The following is a 20351-nucleotide window of genomic DNA, read 5'->3' as shown; positions in this document are numbered from 1 at the left end:
CTTTATTAGTTTGCATGTCTCAGTGGGACCCAACATCCAAAATAATTCTTTAAGATCCACAATAACCACCTTAACACATATATGATCCATCCTTAAGCATCAAGTAAGCATTTTTATGAACTAACAACCTCAGAAATCCTAAGAGTAGCAACTCTAAGCTCATGGAGTGTTATCAAATCACTAGATCTCACCCATGAGACCAAAATAGGGCCAAAACTCACAATAATGCTAGATCTAAGCTTCTAATGAGCAAGGTTAGAGCTTTATACCTCTAATGAGCTGAAAATGGAGTAGAGAGTCGAGATCCACACGCCTTCCCTTGAACCACCATATTACACCAAACGTCCATTTCTTGATTAATCACCAAAACCCACCAAAGATACACACAATATGCTCACACACTCTTGGAGGAGGTTAGCGTTCGAAATTAAGGTTTTAGAGCAATAGGGGTTGATAATGAGAGAGTCTTGAGGTTATAATGGAGTATATATAGTGCCCAAACCCTAAAAGTAGAGTTTGGCACTCTGCCTATTACGCTGGGCGTACCCAACCAGACACGCGCATACCACTTGCGTACATGGGACCGACTTGTAAACAATTTCCATTAGGGGACAAATCTATCAATAACTTCAAAATGCCATAACTTCCTTATATTAGATCCGTTTCCAACGAACCTTATATCCACAGAAAGGGGGCGAGAAGCCCTACGTTTCTAATAACACACCCAAGCCTTAAAACCTCCCGAACAAAACCCAAAATCCATAAAAGACTGAAATATCCAATTACGATTATACCCTTGACCTCCGAAGACACAATCGAACACTTGGATCCCTTAAGACCATAACACCCACACCCGAGAAGGGCCAAATTCTTCCTTTCCCAAGGCCTTAAGCCTCATGACCACTAAAGATTGGGCCACAGCCCCGAATAATGAAGCAAATTCGAAAGTGTTACAACTATCATGTGCATCATACATCTGTTCAACGTTACTTCTTGTAGGCTTCCGTAAATATATTTTATTATAGTTCTATAACACACTCACAAAAGGTGTATACACATTCTTGGACTGTTCTTTCATACATATTCAAATAGTCATCATGTACATCAACGACGTTGTTGTATGCTAAAATTCTAACTGCTGCAGTACACTTTTGTATTGGACTATAACCTAGTCTACCTCTAGGATCATATCTCCATTGACATTCGTAATTAGCTTCTAAATCATTCGTTATACGCATGAATAAATGTTTATTGATACGGAAATGACGTTTGAATTGAGCATTGCTATATATGTAGTCATCAACAAAAGTAATCACATACCAAAAGTGTGTGCAACCTCATGATTCATGTTGATTGAATTTCTAGTCCTCTTGATGGTGTTTGAACTTTCGCATTCTTGACCTATCGACGCAACGATCGCTTCCATCAACGAGTGAAAATACATATCATTGTCATCAGATGAAGACGACGAAGAAGAAGATGACGAATTATTCATCATTTTTAGATGTTTGAAGTGTTATGATTTTGATCTATTTTTGAGATAGTAGTAAAGAGAAAAAGAAGTGAAATTTGTGTATGTTGTAGTGTTGAGATTTAATAGTTTTTATAGGTATAATTTAAATGTTAAAAAAAAAAGATTGCAAACGGTTCATTCAACGATCGATCACATAACCCAAACCCATTTTCTCTTTCCATTGTAGTGAGGCGTAGCCAGCTTCACGAGACATCACAATACACATATAAGGGGCGGTGTTTGACAAAAAAGTCACAGGTGATAAAAGTCACCATACATGTAGGAATTTAAAGACATTCAGTATAGCCATATGGGAGCTGGTTTTTCCAAGGAGCTTTTTTTATACTTCCACTTAATATTTTATGTATAGACTATTATATCCTTCAATTCATTTAATTGTTTAACTAATGTATAGATAATTAATATAAGAAGCTGATAATATGGGATCTCATCTATCTTTACGTGAATTATTATCTTAACCTATATACCCAATTTCTTTTTTCCAAAAATACATACACGACGCACGACCAAGCTTCGGAAATCCACAATTGGCACGACAATCTTCATCAGCGGCTAATTTCGTTCATCTTTCAATCGGTAACCTTCAAAATCTCCATTATTAGTCACTAAAAAAAATTATAAATAACTAAATAAAATGTCAATACTCAATTTGTATCGTCATGATTGGGTTAGGAAGATTGATAGTCTACATATCACAAAAAAGGGGAATAGAAAAGTCACTGTGGACCACATGCTAGTGGTGATCGTAAGAAATTTACTTTGAATAATTACATGCTTCAACAACATATATTAAATTTTGAATACGTAATTTTTCTTGAATAAAAAGCTTTTTAGTTACGCATCTCAACAACACCAAATTAATGTTACTAAAAAGCTTTTTAGTAACATTAATTGTTCAATTTTTTATTTTTATTTTTAAATGTGAAGATTAGATGAAAAAAATGAGCAAGACTTTGACTTTTTTACCTTAAAAGAGAATTATTCAATTGTTTAATGAAGCTATATTTTAGACTTTTGACTATGTTAACATTTATGATAACTCCATGTTTAAACTTGAATTGGTTATGATTATGTTAAACTTGAATTGTTTATGATTCAAAATTGAAACTTGAATTGATTATGATTCAAAATGTGTTAAAATTGATTTTGATTATGTTAACTTATTGATTTAAACTTGAATGTGATGTTTGATTGTGTTAAAATTGATTAAACAGAGATAATGGATTCATCAAATTCTACGGTACAAAACGAAGAACTCTATTTAGCTAACTCCAAATTTGAATTGTATGGTGAATTACTAAAGAGCGTAAGAGATTTTTATTATGTTAAAAGATATGCGGTATCAATTCGGGATTCAAGTATAGATAAATATGTCACGCTGCGATGTGATCGATGCGTTTCCTATCGAGATACAATGTGTATTGGAGATAAAAGGAAGAAGAACACTAGATCTCGTTTGATTAAGTGTCTCTTCCAGATTGTAGGTAAAAAAGGAAATGATGGTGTTTGGATACTTAAGGCAAAAAACTTAACTCACAACCATTAACCATCTACTGATATCTTTGGGCATCCATCATATCATCGATTATCACTTAATGATGTACAAAGTGTCAAAAAACATGACGCTTTCTGGCATACCCCCAAGGAAAATTATTTCTTCTTTGCGCCAAGGAAACTCAGACCTTCTAGTAGTCTCTCGAACTATATACAATCTAAATGCGAAAATCCGCAAGGAAAACTTGGGAAATCGATCAATGATTAGTGTTTTATTTGAAGAGTTTGAAAAAGAGGGTTTTATCTATGATATTTTACATAACTCAATAGGGCATATAACTCATTTGTTTATTGCACATCATTTGTCAAATAAATTGGCAAAATCTTTCTCTAATATCTTTATAATGGATTGTACATATCAAACCAACAATATAACATGTCTCTCCTTGATATCACTGAGTTTCATGTTTTAATACATATTGTTATTCTGGGTTTGTATTTCTTGAGAGAGAGGATGAAGATAGTTATATTTGGGCATTAAGGTAGCGTTTGGTATGTGGGATAGAACTGAACAATATAGAACTGGATTGGATGAAACAGAATTGGACATGACTAAGAAGATTGTCTGTATCTTGTTTGGCGAAACTAGGACGAAACAAAATAACATGTAGGAATTACTATATTATCCTTGAAAATACACATGACATATTATATATATAATATAATTATATAATTATTTTTTCATATTTAATACTTTTTAAAAATAATATGTAGAAATTACTATATTATACTTGAAAACACACATGACATATTATATATAATATAATTATATAATTATTTTTGCATATTTAATACTTTTTAACCTCCATGGCATCACAAATATTGCAATTGGGTCCGAAACCTCCATCGTCGCCCATTATCATATTCATCTTATCTTCTTTCATGTGACGCACCTAAGATTTTCACCCAACAAATCATCAAAAAGCAAAAAAGTCGTTTTTCCTTTAATTTGAAGGTATGCAAAATAAATTAACTACGATTTTACTAAATCGTCAAATCGTCAACAAGATAATGAACATATTCAAGTTTGAGGTTTAAATTGTTGACTCAAGAACTGGAAATCGCTTTTAAAAATAAAGAGAAGTAACAACAAAATTCATATTACAAAACCCCTCTCTTGTTAGTCATTATATTGATATTGGGGAAGTCCATGATCATAAAGAACTGTATTCTGACCCTGTTAGATATCTTCTTTCACTCGTTACTTAGTTGTTCTTAAAAAAATTATCAAGGCCTAGTTGGTTCTTGTAACATCCTGAGTCTAGGTATACCTCGAGAACCTTAATCTTTTGGGCTATTGTCATTATTGGTTTTAAATATAAATGAGTGAGGAATGAGTACACGGGGCGTACTCGTCAGCGTGCATGCAACGCGGAGACCACCCAGTACATTGGGCGTACCCGTGAGTACGTCGGGCGTACTAGGCCCAAAATGCAACCCTAATTTGGGGTGAGTCCCCTATTTAAGGAACATGATGGCCTCATTTCTGGCCACCATTTCCATAGAGAAAACCCTAAGAGTGCCCTAATCTCCATTCTAGAGCTTGTGTGTGTGTTTGAGCTTTGAAGGAGTGTTTGTGTGGTTTTAAAGAGAAGAGAAGACCTTGAAGAAGGAGAGTTGGAGTCCAAGCTTCTAGATCTGAGCAAATCTGGGTGTGAAGCTTCTATTTGAGGTATAAAGCTTCAGACTTTACCTTTCCTGCTTATGAGCAAGTTGTGTTGGACATTTTAGGGTTTTGTCCCATAAAGGTGGAGTCTTGATGAGATCTTGAACTCTAGAGCCTAGGACCAACCCCTTTTGAGTGTATGAGTAGTGTGAAGCCATAAAAATCCAATCTTGGTTGGTGAATTCATTCCATGCATGAGTTATAAGACCTTTGGGACAAAAGAGTGTGTATTTATGGAGGATGGTGACTTTCCAGCCATGCAAAGGCTTAAAGTCGATGACTTTATGGACTAAGAGGCATTAGAAGGTCCAGATCTGAGATATGAGCTTATGTCTTAACGGATTAAGACCAAAAATATGAGAAGAGTGAAATTGGGGCGTACGTTGGGTGTAACCCCAATACGCGCAGCGTAGGGGTCAAGCACCCCCGATTCTGTAAGCAACTAAGTACGCCCAACGTAGGGAGTTAGAACGCGCAACATACTCGTTGATGTTGACTTTTGTTGACTTTTAGGGTTTGGTCAAGATTGAGGACTATTAAGCCTTGGAGTGGGTAAAATGGTCTTTTACCCTTCTGTGAGTTGAAGAAGGGTTAGTCTAGCTTCTTGAGGGCCAATATTAATTAGGGATAATTATTATGTGTTAGGCGGAGGCTAGACCGGTGGGTAGAGATCGAGATCCTGAGTGCGAGATTTTCATCCATTAGCTTATGAGGTGAATCTTCTCACTATACTTACCTTGAGTGGTAATATTATGGGTGACCAGAGGGTCTTATGTGTATGATATGTGCAATGAGATATCCTGATATTTGTTTTTGTTATGCTTTCTGTGTATTATATTGATATGATGAGTCGAGGGACCGAAGGGACCCACTGAGACACATTGATCGGAGGGTCTCATTGAGCTATAGCCTCGAGTGGCTAATGAGTTGTGTGTGGTATTTTGAGGAACTCACTAAGTTGTGCGCTTACCGTGTTATGTGTCATGTGTTTCAGGTAGTTTTGAGGATCGCGACAAGGCACCGACGTGATTGTACACACTGGCGAGGAGTTGTTTTATGATTCTGGGATTTATGTTTTATTATTGACATTTGAGACACTTGTGATTTTGAGAATGATGATTTGAGATATTATGTGTTTAAAATGAGAAAATCTTGTTTTGAAAATTTTACGTCGTTACAGTTATGTTCTTAAAATAAAATTCAAGCAAGGTTCCGGTTGGTGTTTTTCTTAAAAAAAAAAATATGTCAATGATTGGTTCGTTACATGCACTATGTAGTTGACGAGAGAAATTGGTTACCATTGAAGATGGAAGAGGCAAAGTTATTGACCAGAGTAAATGGTAGGTGAGTAGGGAGGTTGGGAGAAGAGACGGGAGACGCTGGTATAAAGGGTATTTTTTTTCAAAATGTTCTTTGTTCCACTGTGTTCCATCCTTTTGGGTGGGACTAAAATTAATCATGTTTCACCGTCTTCCTATCCCATCTACTCCAAACATTATCTGAAAAGAGTTTGTTCCATTATGTCCAGTCTAGTCCCACCCACCAAACGTTGCTTAAGTGTGTTTAAGAAGACTCTTGAAAACTGTGAACCGTATGTGATCATGTCTGATAGAGAGTTGGCATTAATGAATGCCATAAATATGGTATTTTCGAACATGAAAAACCTTTTGTGTATTTGGCATATTGAAAAGAATGTGTTGACAAATTGCAAGAATCATTTTGCACATGCAAAAAAGTTTAATATATTTATGTCAAGTTGGAATAATGTAGCATATTCAACAACTACAACTATTTTTGAGCATAACTGGGGTGAATTTGAGTTGTTTTATGAGATGAAGAAAGTTGTAATTGAGTACATAAAAAACACATGGTTGCCTTGGAAGGAAAAGTTTGTTAGTGCATGGACAAAAAACTATTTGCATTTTGGTAATCGGTCATCGTCAAGGGCTGAAGGTGTTAATGCCAAACTGAAACAATATCTACAGGTGGCTTTCAACGAGATTAAAGTGAAACTCGCAAGTGAGAGAATCAAAGTTCTTCATAATGGTGATGCACTTGTTTTTAGAGAGCTTTTGTGTCATGTATCTCATTTGGAATTAAAGGAGATACATAGGCAATATGAAAAAAAATGGTAATATGTACAAAGCTTATAGTTTTACATAGTTGCACAACACTATTTTTTATATTAACCTTTATTATATTTGGTTTTTAGGTACAATTACTCTTTGAACCAAACATTTTATGGAACCATGACTATTCCTTGTGCTCACAAGATAAAACATTTAGAATGAATAACACTTTCATTGGATCTTATTCATTCATAGTGGAGGATTGATAGTTGCGTTTGAATTCAGAAGATGATTTACACAATGATGAACCCAAAGAATTTGAAGAATTGTTTAGTGAGTTGTCTTCAAGATACCAAATGTGACCTCAAAGTAAGAAATAAATTGTTAATTTAATTATTACTAAACTTTTGACTAAATCTGATATGTTATTTGAGCTTATGATTTGTCGACCAAAGGGTAGACCTCCAAAATCAAAAAAGAAAAGAAGATTAAATTCTACCGCACGAGACCTTCAAGATTTGAGTTTGTGGAATCATCACAAACACAAAATGCTTCAAGTTCTACTTGTGTCTTTCAAATGAACAATGAAGTGTCAAATAATATTAATGATATAAGTCGCGAAAACAACTTACTTGATTTAAATGCATATCTAGTTTTTTCAAGTGATGATATGCCATCAGAGTAGTTTCAATAGTGGATATGCATTAGTTTGAATATTTATGTTGGAATAATTTTCTTATGATTTAATATTTATTAGTTTGAAGTTGTCTTTTTTTGTTTCATGAAAATAGATGGCCAAAGATTATGTACTGTTTAGTTAATTCATACCAAGATGTCACTTTAATTTACTAATTCATTCGTCAAATGTTAGAAATATTCGTATGTTTTGTTACATTTATATTGTTATCAATTAATTGTAGATTCCAATTAATATGACATCTTTAATAAGTTCATTCCCATATATTTTTATTTGTTTTTTACTTTACATTGTTATATTCAGCTTACAATGAAAAAGTTGGTTGCGGATTTCTACAGATTTGGATATTATATAAAAATAATAAAATATACATGTTGGCAATACAGTTCTTTTTACAATTTAGTAATGTTAGTATTATATAAAATACATGTTCAATTTAGTAATGTTAGTATTATATAAAATACATGTTGGTAATAGAGTCCTCTTTACAGTGTTTTAGTAATATTAGTATTATATAAAATACATGTTAGGAATAGAGCCCTCTTTACAATGTTTGTAATGTTAGTATTGTACACATACGTTTTATCAAGTGACCAATGCATCATAATTAGTTTATTTCACTAGATATCAATGCATAATAATGGTTACATAACTCGTCTTTGTAGAATTGGTATGATTTTTTTATTTATAGTTACAAATATGTAAAAGAAATTACTTCAAGAGTCGTTTAAAAAAAATCCAAGTTTTTGAATTTAGAAACTATGTCTTATTGAAAACTAAATTTTTTGCACGTACAAAGATATATTGTTTGGGAAGATTTTTCTTTCTCTTCATGATCTTAAATCTTAAATTAAAACGACAAAACTGCAAAATCGGTCCCTGTGGTTATGCAAAAACTATGGATAGAATCCAAAAAGTTTCCGACTTACATGGAAGATCCAAAATCTGGAATTTCCCGTAGTTTTGGTCCCTCGATGAATTGAAAGCACAGTTTTGCCCTTTTAATTCGTTTTTTTTCCATTTTCTTATTTTGATTAATTAAATTTTATAATTCAAAAAAATAGGCCCGCCTTACACCCATTATACAAGATAGTAACCTCTCCTTCTACTTTCGACTCTCCCTCACCTCCTTCTTCTAACCTATCCATTGAGAAAATCGAAGAAATGCAAGCACCATGTTGAGTTTACTCTATGATCGAACAATATGGATTCCAAGGTTGGATTTTAGAGTAGATGAATATGAAAGCAGGTCCCGTGGAACTCCCCTCTCGCAAATCCCTCTTTGACAGCCGGTCAGCCGCTAACCCAAATTTGTACTTCAACATTTTGTTCTCAACTCCCTATCTGCCGCCACCTCTAGTTATCCCTTATCTCATCGGAAATTGATTTGCTGGTTTGGTTTTGTACAATCCATATGTTTAATCTCAATTGCTAGCGTCCTTCTGTTTCCTGTTAATCGGACGGGAGGGTTCCGTTTCTGTTTTGGGTGATATATGTCGGAGCTGTGGCAAATGAAAGGGGGTTTATGAAAATGAAACAAATATTGTCACCTCCTCAGTTGACGATTCCTTCATGATAATATATGGAAAAGCGATTGCATTTTGTGAGGGAATAGTTGATTATTGTGATAAATTTAATCATAGATTTTAGGCATATCGGTTGTGCTCTGGTAATCAAATTTAGATGATTGATGGAATGATACTAGTTTTCGATTTGAAGGTCTCCAATGGTTTCGATGGAGATGCTCTCAGAAAGGTTCGATCTTGAAAGATTTCGATCGTATTTGATTTCATGAAGTACATCCATCGATGGGGGTAATGGTGGTTTAATTTAATTGATTATCAATGTAATATTGCTTTTACCGGTTAACAAAATCAAATAAGAATCGGGGATATTTCAAAACTTATGTCAACAACTGAGAAAAAATTTACTGGGTGGGGAGGATCCATAATCGACGAATTTACCGGTGATGTTTTGGTATGTGTTTGAGTTATATGTGTGTGTGTTTTTTTTTGTTGAGTTACAGTTGTGTGTGTGTGTGTTTGACTTACAATGGAAGGGGAAGAAGACGATGGATGAGAAGTGGGTTTTAAAGGTTTTCTGGTGAGTGTGTGTGTGAGAGAGAGGGTACCATTGTGGTGGGTGGGCCGTTATTTTGTTTTTCTTTTATTTTTAAATGAGCAAATTATTAGAATAAATGTAAAAATGCAAAAAAGAAACATAGAAGGGCAAAATTATCATTTCAACTTTACTAGGGACCGAAACCATGAAAAATACTTGATTTTGGACCTTTTATGCAAGTCGGAAACTTTTTGGACTTTATCCATAGTTTTTGTATAACCACAAGGACCAATTTTGCAGTTTCATCAATTAAAATTAAAATTAATGGAAGGGTATAATAATCTATACATAAAATAGATAAAACTGCAAAAATGGTCATTATGGTATGCAAATTTTCGGGGTTTTAGTCTAAACCCCGAGTTTTTTGGATTCATGGTCCTTTTGGAGTGGTTTGTATGTAAAAATAGTCCCTCCGAAAATTAAAATGACTATAATACCCTTGGGGTGTTTATTTTTCATTTTTCTTTCATTTTTTTATAAATTTAATATTTATTTATTTATTTTAACAATTAAAAAATAATAGAGGTCCACCTCTTTCTCTCTCTCTCTCTCTCTGATGTGAAGATGAAGGCTGGTGATAGAGCTTATGAAGATGGTGGTTTGTTGCGATGAAGGGTGAAGGTTGTCGATCTGTCAAGTTGTCGCAACCCCAAATCCATTTGCTCAACAAACCCCCACCAAGATGCGGATTTGTTTCTTTCAAGGAGTACACGTTTGACTGTAACATCCGGGTCCCCAGGTATATTATTTTATTCATTTATTTTGGGGTTTGTGGAGGGACTTGGCGAGTTGGTGCTTAGACTCGCCGAGTAGGGTCGCAAATTCTTATCCGGGTTAATGACTGGACTCGGCGTGTTCATGGGAGGACTCGGCGAGTCCACGCTGTTTAATGAAACCATAATTTTGTGGGTTTGGGACCTATTTAAAGGCCCTTATGGCTGTCAATTGAGGCTACCAAACCCCAGAGAGAAACCCTAAGAGAGCTAGAGCATTTATGAGGGAGAAGAGGTCATTTTTGATCCTTGTGTTAGTGTTATTGCATGAAGAATGTGACCAGGGCAAGAGGGGGATGAAGAGGGTGCTATTATGTAAAGTTCAGAGCCAGAGACATCATTCTTGAGGTATTGATTCGACCCTTCTTCACTTTTGGTGATTATTTTTGGAGTTAGGGTTTTCTAGACCCATTAGAGACTAGATTTGGTGAACATTTGGCCTCTTCTTGTGTTAAGGCTTTGGATCTGGATCCAAAGAGGTCCAGAGACCTTAACCCTCTGAGCTTTATGTGTATTAATGGAAGGAATGAGACTAGGATGTCATATTAGGGGTCATTTCTTCGAATAGAGTTCTTGAGCCCTTGCATGTGCACCAAGATCGGGACTTTTCATGATTATCATGCTTGGGAAGGCCAGATTTATAGATTGGAGGAACGGATCTGACCTCGGGAGGTCATTTCAGTTTGAGCATGGCATGAACTCGTCGAGTCCAAGGGCAGACTCAACGAGTAGGGCTAGGGTTTTTCCGATAATCACACAGTTGGTGTGTGACATCCCCAAAATCACGGCCAGAAAAGACCAGTTTGTTTATGCTTTGTTTAAAAATCAGAGTTACATTTTAAATGAAAGTGTTGCAGAATTTGTCCCAAAACAAAATATGATAAAGATTTATCATAAGCATTTCCATAGAAATGTATTTCATTAAAAGACTTGGGATGTCATGTTCGTACAGATCAAAAGCATAAACAGTACAATATAAGCCTTACTACATTAGTTCATATCTACAAGCCTATATCCGTAATCCCTCGTCCAAAACATCACATCTATGCTCATGCGCCACTACCTGTAATACATAAAACTGAGTGGGTCAGGCTTGGGAGCCTGGTGAGCACATAGAGTTTTCAACCCACAATAAATAAGTTTATTAATTTCATCAATCAACAATAATCCGATTACCCGTTCCCGTTATCCTCACTTTACGTCCCTAAACACCTATCATAAGGGACCTAGCCTAAGGATCATCATCGGGACGGACACTACTGCTAAGGGGATTCCTCAGCAATAAATGTCCTAAAGGCAACCATGTGGGGGATGGAGTACACCGGTGAACACATCGTTCACAAACACCTATAGGTTGCGAGCCTGCTAGTGTTCCACTGGACTGTCTAGAAGAGTTTGTGGTCGTCATCCATACTCCGCTAGATGACAGAATCAACAACATCAACATCGAGGCCTCTCATCATTTTATCACACATCACCTATTACATCTAGCCATGTTTTACCCCAACATTTCCGTAGATATAAAATACATATACAGTTTAAATCATTGAAAACATGTATAAAAATGTTCATCCAGCATAGATAGCAAGTATTCAGATAATATGCACACATAACACGTAATTTATATAAAATACTTCATATCTATGTGTAAGCTGAAAGTAACTATGCACTCACCTGATTGGGTGGTGACTCAGCACTCGGACAACGCTTCGATACTCTCAAAATGATATTCCTTCGATAAAACCTAGTATTGATACCACTAGGGTTTAGTTTAACGATAACCGCGACAAATTAATTAGTCCGAGTATTATTAAGTGTTAATAATACTCGATAATAGCTCAAATAATTATTTTAAGGACCTAATAACATTCCTATAATTATTTGAAAGCTATATTAAAAATTGCGTAAGCGTAGCACACTTACAACGAATTTTATCGAAAAACCGGGACTTAATTGGAGCAGCGTTTCGAAACCGAAAGACTCCTTTTTCTCGGGACTCCGGGAGCCTCGGGGCTTCCCTAGGGTGCTAGGGGTTTCATCTAGGGCTTAGGGGTGGTTTTGGGTTGTAGAGAGAGAAGTGAAAAAGGTGTGAAAAATGAAGAAATCTCGGCCCCCTTTTATAGCCTTGCGAGGCCTCGGTACGCTGGGCGTACCTCGGACCTACGCGGGGCGTAACCATCGGATAAGAGCGCCACCTCGGACCAGCTGGCTTGCACTCCGGAAGAGATAAGGGCGAGGGTACGCGGGGCGTACTGGCTTCGGACGCTGGGCGTATGCGAGGACTACGTGGCATGATCCGAAGCGAGATCTGAGACCATCATCGGACGGCCCACAACACGCCACGTCATCAGTCTCGCACCAGGTTTCGCATTTTCATACTTCAACTTTAAAAAATCGTAACTTTCGCGTACGACCTCCAATTTCGACGTTCTTTATATCCACGCGAAGGTGGGAACGTACTCTACAACTTTCGTTTAGACTTCGTCGGCTAATTCTGGCTCGATTTTAAATTTTATATTATTAACGGGCCGGGACACGATTGGTCCGTTAAATCCTCATAACTTCTTCATCCGACATCCGTTTTTGCCCATCTTTTTCTCGTTATGCTACTCTCAACGAGATCTTCGATTCTCGTTTAGGTCGTGTCGGCTAAAAACCTCTCGATCTAATATTCGAATTTCGGGTTGTACACTGCTATTCTGAAACTTCGAAAAATCATAACTTCTTCATACGAAGTCAGATTTGGGCGTTCTTTTTATCGATGTTCTTAGTTTAACATATTCTACGACTTTTGTTTAGATCGCTAAGGCTAAGTCTCGCTCTATCGTAAATTCACTTTTTACGCTTTCCGGTATCATGCCGGTTCTGTCGCGAAACTTCGACGGGTCATAACTTCTTCGTTATAACTCGGATTTCGGCGTTCTTTATATGTACGGAAACCTTGAGACATATTCTACAACTTTATGTAGAGATATCGGGATTATCTCACACTTTAATTTTGACGCTCATTTTTATTCTTTATTAATTATACATTTATAATTAAATAATAAACACATAAACACACATAATTCACATAATACTCAAATATTTCATCTTTATTACTTCAAAAAGAGTTACAAGATTTGACCTAGACTATTACATTGACAAAAATGCTTAGCCCTGAAACTCGGGCGTTACCAAAAAGGGTTAGATCTGATCCCACATCGGCTAGGAAGGAGAACGAAACATCTCCATATAAGGGGTGTGGATACCTTCTTTATCACAACGCGTTTTAAATCCGTGACGGCAGCAGATCCCATAAGAAATCTGCAGTTAAGCGTGCTCGGGCGGGAGTAGTACCAGGATGGGTGCCCCCTGGGAAGTCCTCGTGCCGAGTGGCCCAAAGCGGACAATATTGTGATACGTGCCAGAGGGGGATGTTACAAATGGTATCAGAGCCAGGGCACGGGTCGATGTGTTCGACGGGGACGTCGAACCCTATAATGGGGGGGGGGTGAAAGTGGGTTAGATCTGATCTCACATCGGCTTGGAAGGAGAACGAAACATCTCCATATAAGGGGTGTGGATACCTTCCTTATCACAACGCGTTTTAAAGCCGTGACGGCAACAGATCCCATAAGAACTCTGCAGTTAAGCGTGCTCGGGCGGGAGTAGTACCAATGCGTTTTAAAGCCGTGACAGCAGCAGATCCCATAAGAACTCTGCAGTTAAGCGTGCTCGGGCGGGAGTAGTACCAGGATGGGTGACCCCCTGGGAAGTCCTCGTGCCGAGTGGCCCAAAGCGGACAATATTGTGATACGTGCCAGAGGGGGATGTTACATGGTGACTCGCTGAGTTGAGGAACGACTCAGTGAGTCGGAAGGGAACTAGAGGACTTGGTCCAAATCTGGACTCGCCGAGTCAAGAGTCGGACTCGATGAGTTGGGACGAGTTGTCCCGCGATTCGCGATCAGTGTTGATTTGATGAGTGGAGGGTTGACTCAGTGAGTCAAGTGAAGACCATGAGTGTGAGGGGCACGCGTGGACTCGCCGAGTCACATTGGTGCACTCGACGAGTCTGGTCAAGGTTGACAGTTGACTTTTGTGTGACTTTAGGGTTTGGTTAACATAGGTAATAGAGACCATGGAGGGGTAAAATGGTCTTTTACCCACTATCTGATTAGAGAGGGGAAAGTGTAATCGTCGGTTTAATTAGAGTTGAGACTTCAAGTGTTAATTAGAGATATTTGCCTTATGTGTTAGGCGGTGGCGAGTTCGAGATTCAAGTGTGAGGATATCTGCTTTCTGCTTTCCATGCGAGTCTTCTCACTATACTTTACCTAGAGTGGTAACAGAGTTATGTGACAGAGTTATTGTATGCTATCTATGCGATGTGTGGCACTGCATTATTTCTACGTGATTTATGTTGTGTGTATATCAGAGTTAGAACTGGAAGGTCCACAGAGCTAGGACCAGAGGGTCCACAGAGTTAGGTTTAGAGTTATGTGCCAGTGTATTTGTATGCTATTTATTTTATGAGATTTATTGTGATATGTGATATGCATGATTCAGAGTTACCAGAGTTAGGACCTTTGGGTCCATAGAGTTAGGACCGGAAGGTCCACAGAGAGTTGGGACTGGAGGGTCCCACCGAGACACACTGACCATAGGGTCAACAGAGTTATAGCCTTAAGTGGCTAATATGTGTTAGAGTGGTATTTTGGGGAACTCACTAAGCTTCGTGCTTACAGTGTTTTGTGTTATGTGTTTCAGGTTTTCTCAGGATCACAGGACGACACCGACTCGATTGTACACACCAGAGGAAGCGTTTGTTTAGAGGATCCTGGTTTATTAATTGATTGAACAAAAGAGTCATGTATTGTAATCTAAACAAAAAAAGAGATTTTTATGAAAAGTGTTAAAGAGATAAACGATTTTAAATGAAAATTTTGTTTTGAAAATTTCGGTGTTACATTGACCCACCAGAAAACAACCCTACACGACCCCCCCCCCCCCCACCACCGGGTACAACATAATATGTCCATCTCCATCTCTCAAGAAACTAACAATTGCAACTGAAAACATCAACACAATTGTCTCCAAACTCCGACCAATCCCATCTTGATCCTTACATTTGTGCTTCACTGCCACCCAAATCTGGACCAGAATCCTCGCCGCCACCACCTTAATCGTCGTCGCCTATTTGATGTCCAACAACCAGCAGTCTAAGGTTCTTTTTGGAACCGACCTAGACGCTCGTTTCACCTACCCTTTGCTTTCTCAAGGTGTTTGCTTTGAGCCTTCAATCGATGGAGGATTCTATTAAATGGGTTCTTACAGGTGAAGAAGATGGATTCAAGTTTTGAAGGGATAATCTCTATTACAGATCTGTTCTTCTTTTTAGATGAATCAAGAACAAATTCTTGAGAGTTGGATCCAACATCTGCAACAGTTTATGTTCTTCAAGCTTTGTGGATTGTGTAGGGGTTTGATGTTCTTACAATTGTTGGGGGGTAGAAAGGAACCGATCAAGTGTTTGTTGAATGTTTTTTTAGAGAGGTGGAGAAGAAAAACAAATGAAGGAGAGAGAGAGAGAGAGAGAGAGAGAGAGAGAGAGGTCATCTATTATTTTTCTTAATTGTTAAAATAAATAAATAAATATTAAATTTAAAAAAAAATGAAATAAAAATGAAAAATAAATATCCCAAGGATATTATAGTCATTTCAATTTTCGGAAGGACTATTTTTACATACAAATCACTCAAAAAAAGACCATGAATACAAAAAACTTGGGGTTTGTACTAAAAACCCAAAATTTTACATAGCATAGGAACCATTTTTGTAATTTTGTTCATAAAATATTAAGCGGAAGAATCAACACCCAACATTATATTGTTTCCAAAGTTATTTTTGGAAAGCTAATGATTTGGAGGAAAATAGGCCTGAAAAAGATTGTTATCAATTTTTTTATTTTTTTTATTTTTTTATTTTTATTTTTTTTCAACACTGGAGATCTCTAAATAACATTCCAAGATCACATGTCGTGGTGAATTCTTCAGAACCAAGATTGAACTTATTTGAAGAGAAGCATAGTTGAGAGGCTATATATAAAAACTTCTAAAAGATAAGGGAGTATCTATGTTAATTGGTGTAAAGAGTAGTAATTTGTCCATAGGTTTCGTCCCTAAAATCATGATTTGCAAATTCAATTTTTTTAGGGTCCATACACATCTTAAATTTGTTCTACTGCCAGCGTTGTTCTTCCTGGATTTCGATCTCATTTCAATACTTTGAAAATCTCCGGTGTTCTCTATCCCCGTTTGCTAGAGAATTTCAATCATTGGTTGCTGAATTTGCTTACGGCAGCTATGACCTAAGTGCTCCTTTTAATCACGGATGTTCTAGTAATTCGCGCTTAATTGCTTCGGAATATTGTCATGAAGAGCGGAAATGAGGATCAAAGAATGTTAACAGCGCAAGATCCTGTAGAAACTTCAGGTATGGGCTTTTACCAATTCTCATTGAACTCGCTGTTTTTTTCAGTATAGTTTATTGGATTCAAGGTAAGATTGTACCTTGTTCGTTGATCAACGTACTATTGAGTCCACAAATCCAGACAACTAGATGCCCAATCAATTTTTCCTAATGTCTAATGATTATGTTGAAAATTCAGTATTATGAGAACATAGTGTCAGTTGTCACTCTTATGCACCTTGGAAAAGGATATGATTTTTCATGTAAAACCTGGAACTCCCAAGTTCTAAATATAAAGTTGATTTGCATTCTATCAAAAAATGGACCAACATTCTCTGATGTGTGAAGCTTATCGAAGTTTCAATGCATTTTCACCCTAAAATTGCATATCCAATTTTAAAGTTGTTAACCACTGTATACCTTATACTTTGTTCTCCTAGAATTTCTGCTAAACTCATTTATTTTGGGTTTTTTCTTAGTGTCTCCTGCAGCTGATGATGTGAAGAAATATAGTGCTCAACAAAGAGAAGCTTTACCAGGAGAGCCTCTGTGCATAGAATGCGGACGATATGGGGAATACATATGTGACGAGACTGATGATGATATATGCAGCCTTGAATGTAAGCAGAAGCTCTTACTTAAAATCAAAGAACCCAAGTTGCCTACTAGTCTCACGCCTCCTACCATAAGATTACCCACAAGCGATGAATGCTTTTATGTTAGAGATGGTAATGAAAAAGGTAAACCAGAGTCTCACTCATTAACCACCAACCAAATGGAATCGATTAGACTTAAATTTGAGATTATTGTAAAGGGTAGTTGTGTTCCACCTCCAGTGTTGTCTTTTTCTCACTGTAATCTTCCTCAGAAGCTCCTGCAAAACATCGAATCTGCAGGGTATGAAATCCCAACACCTGTTCAAATGCAAGCAATTCCTGCTGCCTTAAAGGGTCAAAGCCTGCTTGTTTCAGCCGAGACTGGTTCAGGAAAAACCGCATCTTATTTGATTCCCACAATCTCTTTCTGTGCAAATTTCAGAAAAGAAGAGAAAAAGCCATTAGTGATGGTGTTGACACCAACTAGGGAGCTTTCCATACAAGTTGAAGAACAAGCTAAGATACTTGGAAAAGGTTTGCCTTTTAAAACAGCATTAGTGGTAGGTGGTGATGCAATGCCTAAACAGATCCATCGTATACAGGGTGGAGTAGAAATGATTGTTGGGACACCTGGCAGGCTTATTGATCTTTTAACTAAATATGACATTGAACTCGACACTGTATCAATTTTAGTTATAGATGAAGTTGACTGCATGCTCCAAAGAGGTTTCCGTGAACAGGTGATGCAGATTTACAGGGCTCTATCTCAACCTCAAGTGTTACTATACTCTGCAACTGTTCCAGTTGAAGTGGAGAAGATGGGAAGATCATTAGCAAAAGAGATGAATGTGATCACTGTTGGAAAGCTAAACAAGCCAAATCAAGCTGTGAAACAGGTGGCTATATGGGTTGAGTCGAAAAGAAAGAAACAAAAGCTTTTTGATATATTTGCCAGCTCACAGCATTTTAAGCCACCTGTGATAGTGTTTGTGGGTTCAAGGCTTGGGGCGGATCTTCTTTCTGAGGGTATAAGTGTCACCACAGGGTTAAAAGCTTTGGCTATTCATGGAGAGAAGAGCATGAAAGAAAGGAGAGAAATTTTGAATTCTTTTTTATTAGGAGAGGTTGAGGTTATTGTGGCAACTGGAATATTGGGGAGAGGGATTGATCTTTTGCATGTGAGACAAGTGATTGTGTTTGACATGCCGAATTCCATTAAGGAGTATGTTCATCAGATTGGTAGGGCATCAAGAATGGGAGTGGAAGGTAATTCAATTGTGTTTGTTAACGAGGAGAATAAGAAGCTGTTTCCAGAGTTGATTGGAATCCTGAAAGCATCTGGAGCTGTGATACCTCGGGAGATTAGCAATTCAAGATACTTGACAATGGCAGCCCCCAAAGACAACAGAGACAATAGAAAAAGAAAGCCTGTTTGGTAAACTGTTTTACTTTTGTCTCTGTTGTTTTGTTCAGATCAGTTGTTGAATCAAAATTGATTTCAACAAATTTTGAGCAACATAGCTTCTGAGTTCATATGAGAAGCTGACATGTCTGAAGAGCAGTGACATGTATATGAAAAAGGTAAGGGCCAAAGAAATTAGCAAACCACATGGATCATTTTTGCGAATTAAGACGTGTATTTTCAAATGTGGTTATTGACCTGAGTCGTGCATTGAAGATTTTAATATTTCTACAGCGACTTCCACAACAGCTAGGACATGACCCTCTAAGGATGATTGAGAGTTTGAGAAGCATTTTAAAAAGATGGGATGGGACTTACGATTTGAAGATGATTGTTACTTAGTTGATTTGAAGATGAAAATCCCATTTTAATCTTTTGTTCTATTTACGACTAAATTTTAAACTTGTAAATCAGTTGATTCATTTTGTCTTGAAAGTACTTTTGTTTTCAAATCCCATACGATGTTTATATTATCTATACAATTAATCTAACAAAACACAACTACAAATGCTATAGCATAACTTTATTGTCTAGGCTATGTCCATAATGCGGAACATGGTTATAAACAAAACAAATTTAAAGGAGAAATAAATTCAAGAAAATAATTGCATAACGAATTGAATAAAGTACTTGAAGAGTATCTTTCTTTATTAAACTTGAAGAAGAGTCGATAAAAGTATTTGGAGAAATGATGATTTGAAAATATAGAGATTTTGAGCAACGCAGAGTAGATAAAGAAACCTAAGCATTTGGAGAAATGATAGATTTGAAAATCTAGAGATTTTGAGCTACGCAAAGTAGATAAAGAAATTTGTAGTGGGTTTCTTATACATAAACTATATATTTGAGAGAAATATAATTTTTTTCGAATGTTTATAACTTCAGCTCAATTTATAGAAGATCATGACCTTGATATTGATAATCGGATGTTTACCGGGTCTTTTTTCTTGAATAATTTCAATCTTTTCTTTAATAATTTTCTTTTGTCATAACTAGCCAACATAGAAATTTCTTCTTTTGGCTATCTTTTTGTCTTCTTGTCATGATTTGAATCTTGAAATAGTGTCATATGCATAATTGGACGACATAGAATTTTCTATTTTTGACAATCTTTTGTTTTCTTGTCCTGATAAGAATCTTTTTTAATGGTTGTCAATCATCGTTTTCTGTAAAAACACATGCAATAATTCTTGATAATATATTTTGAGAATCATATTTACACACGCGGTATACACTCACACAGTGTTTAGATTACATACCATTTTGAGAATCTTGCAGTCTTAAATAATATTGAAACGAAATATCTTACATTAAAGTTATTCATCAAAATAAAATTTTAAGTATTTTATTCTTTGTATGGATCCTCAAAGATTTACCTTTTTTTGATGGCTAAGATCATGTTATCTTTTTGCTTTTGAAAACAAAG

General features: G+C 36.6%; 1 protein-coding gene across 1 annotated transcript; it reads left to right on the top strand.

Moving 5' to 3' along the window:
- The first annotated feature begins 16469 nt into the window (after nucleotides 1–16469).
- On the top strand, nucleotides 16470–19382 carry LOC145087992 (P-loop containing nucleoside triphosphate hydrolases superfamily protein). The gene is made up of 2 exons (XM_079026164.1): nucleotides 16470–16891; nucleotides 17347–19382. Exons 1-2 carry the CDS (start codon nucleotides 16831–16833, stop codon nucleotides 18900–18902), a joined length of 1617 nt encoding a protein of 538 aa, XP_078882290.1. The 5' UTR covers nucleotides 16470–16830; the 3' UTR covers nucleotides 18903–19382.
- Nucleotides 19383–20351: the final 969 nt, after the last annotated feature.

The sequence above is a fragment of the Lactuca serriola genome, chromosome 2 (assembly GCF_051521515.1).
Source record: "Lactuca serriola cultivar US96UC23 chromosome 2, Lser_US96UC23_V15, whole genome shotgun sequence".
In the NCBI taxonomy this organism is placed as follows: domain Eukaryota; kingdom Viridiplantae; phylum Streptophyta; class Magnoliopsida; order Asterales; family Asteraceae; genus Lactuca; species Lactuca serriola.
Note: the sequence above shows the minus strand (reverse complement) of the source record. Positions and strands in the feature narration are given on the sequence as shown.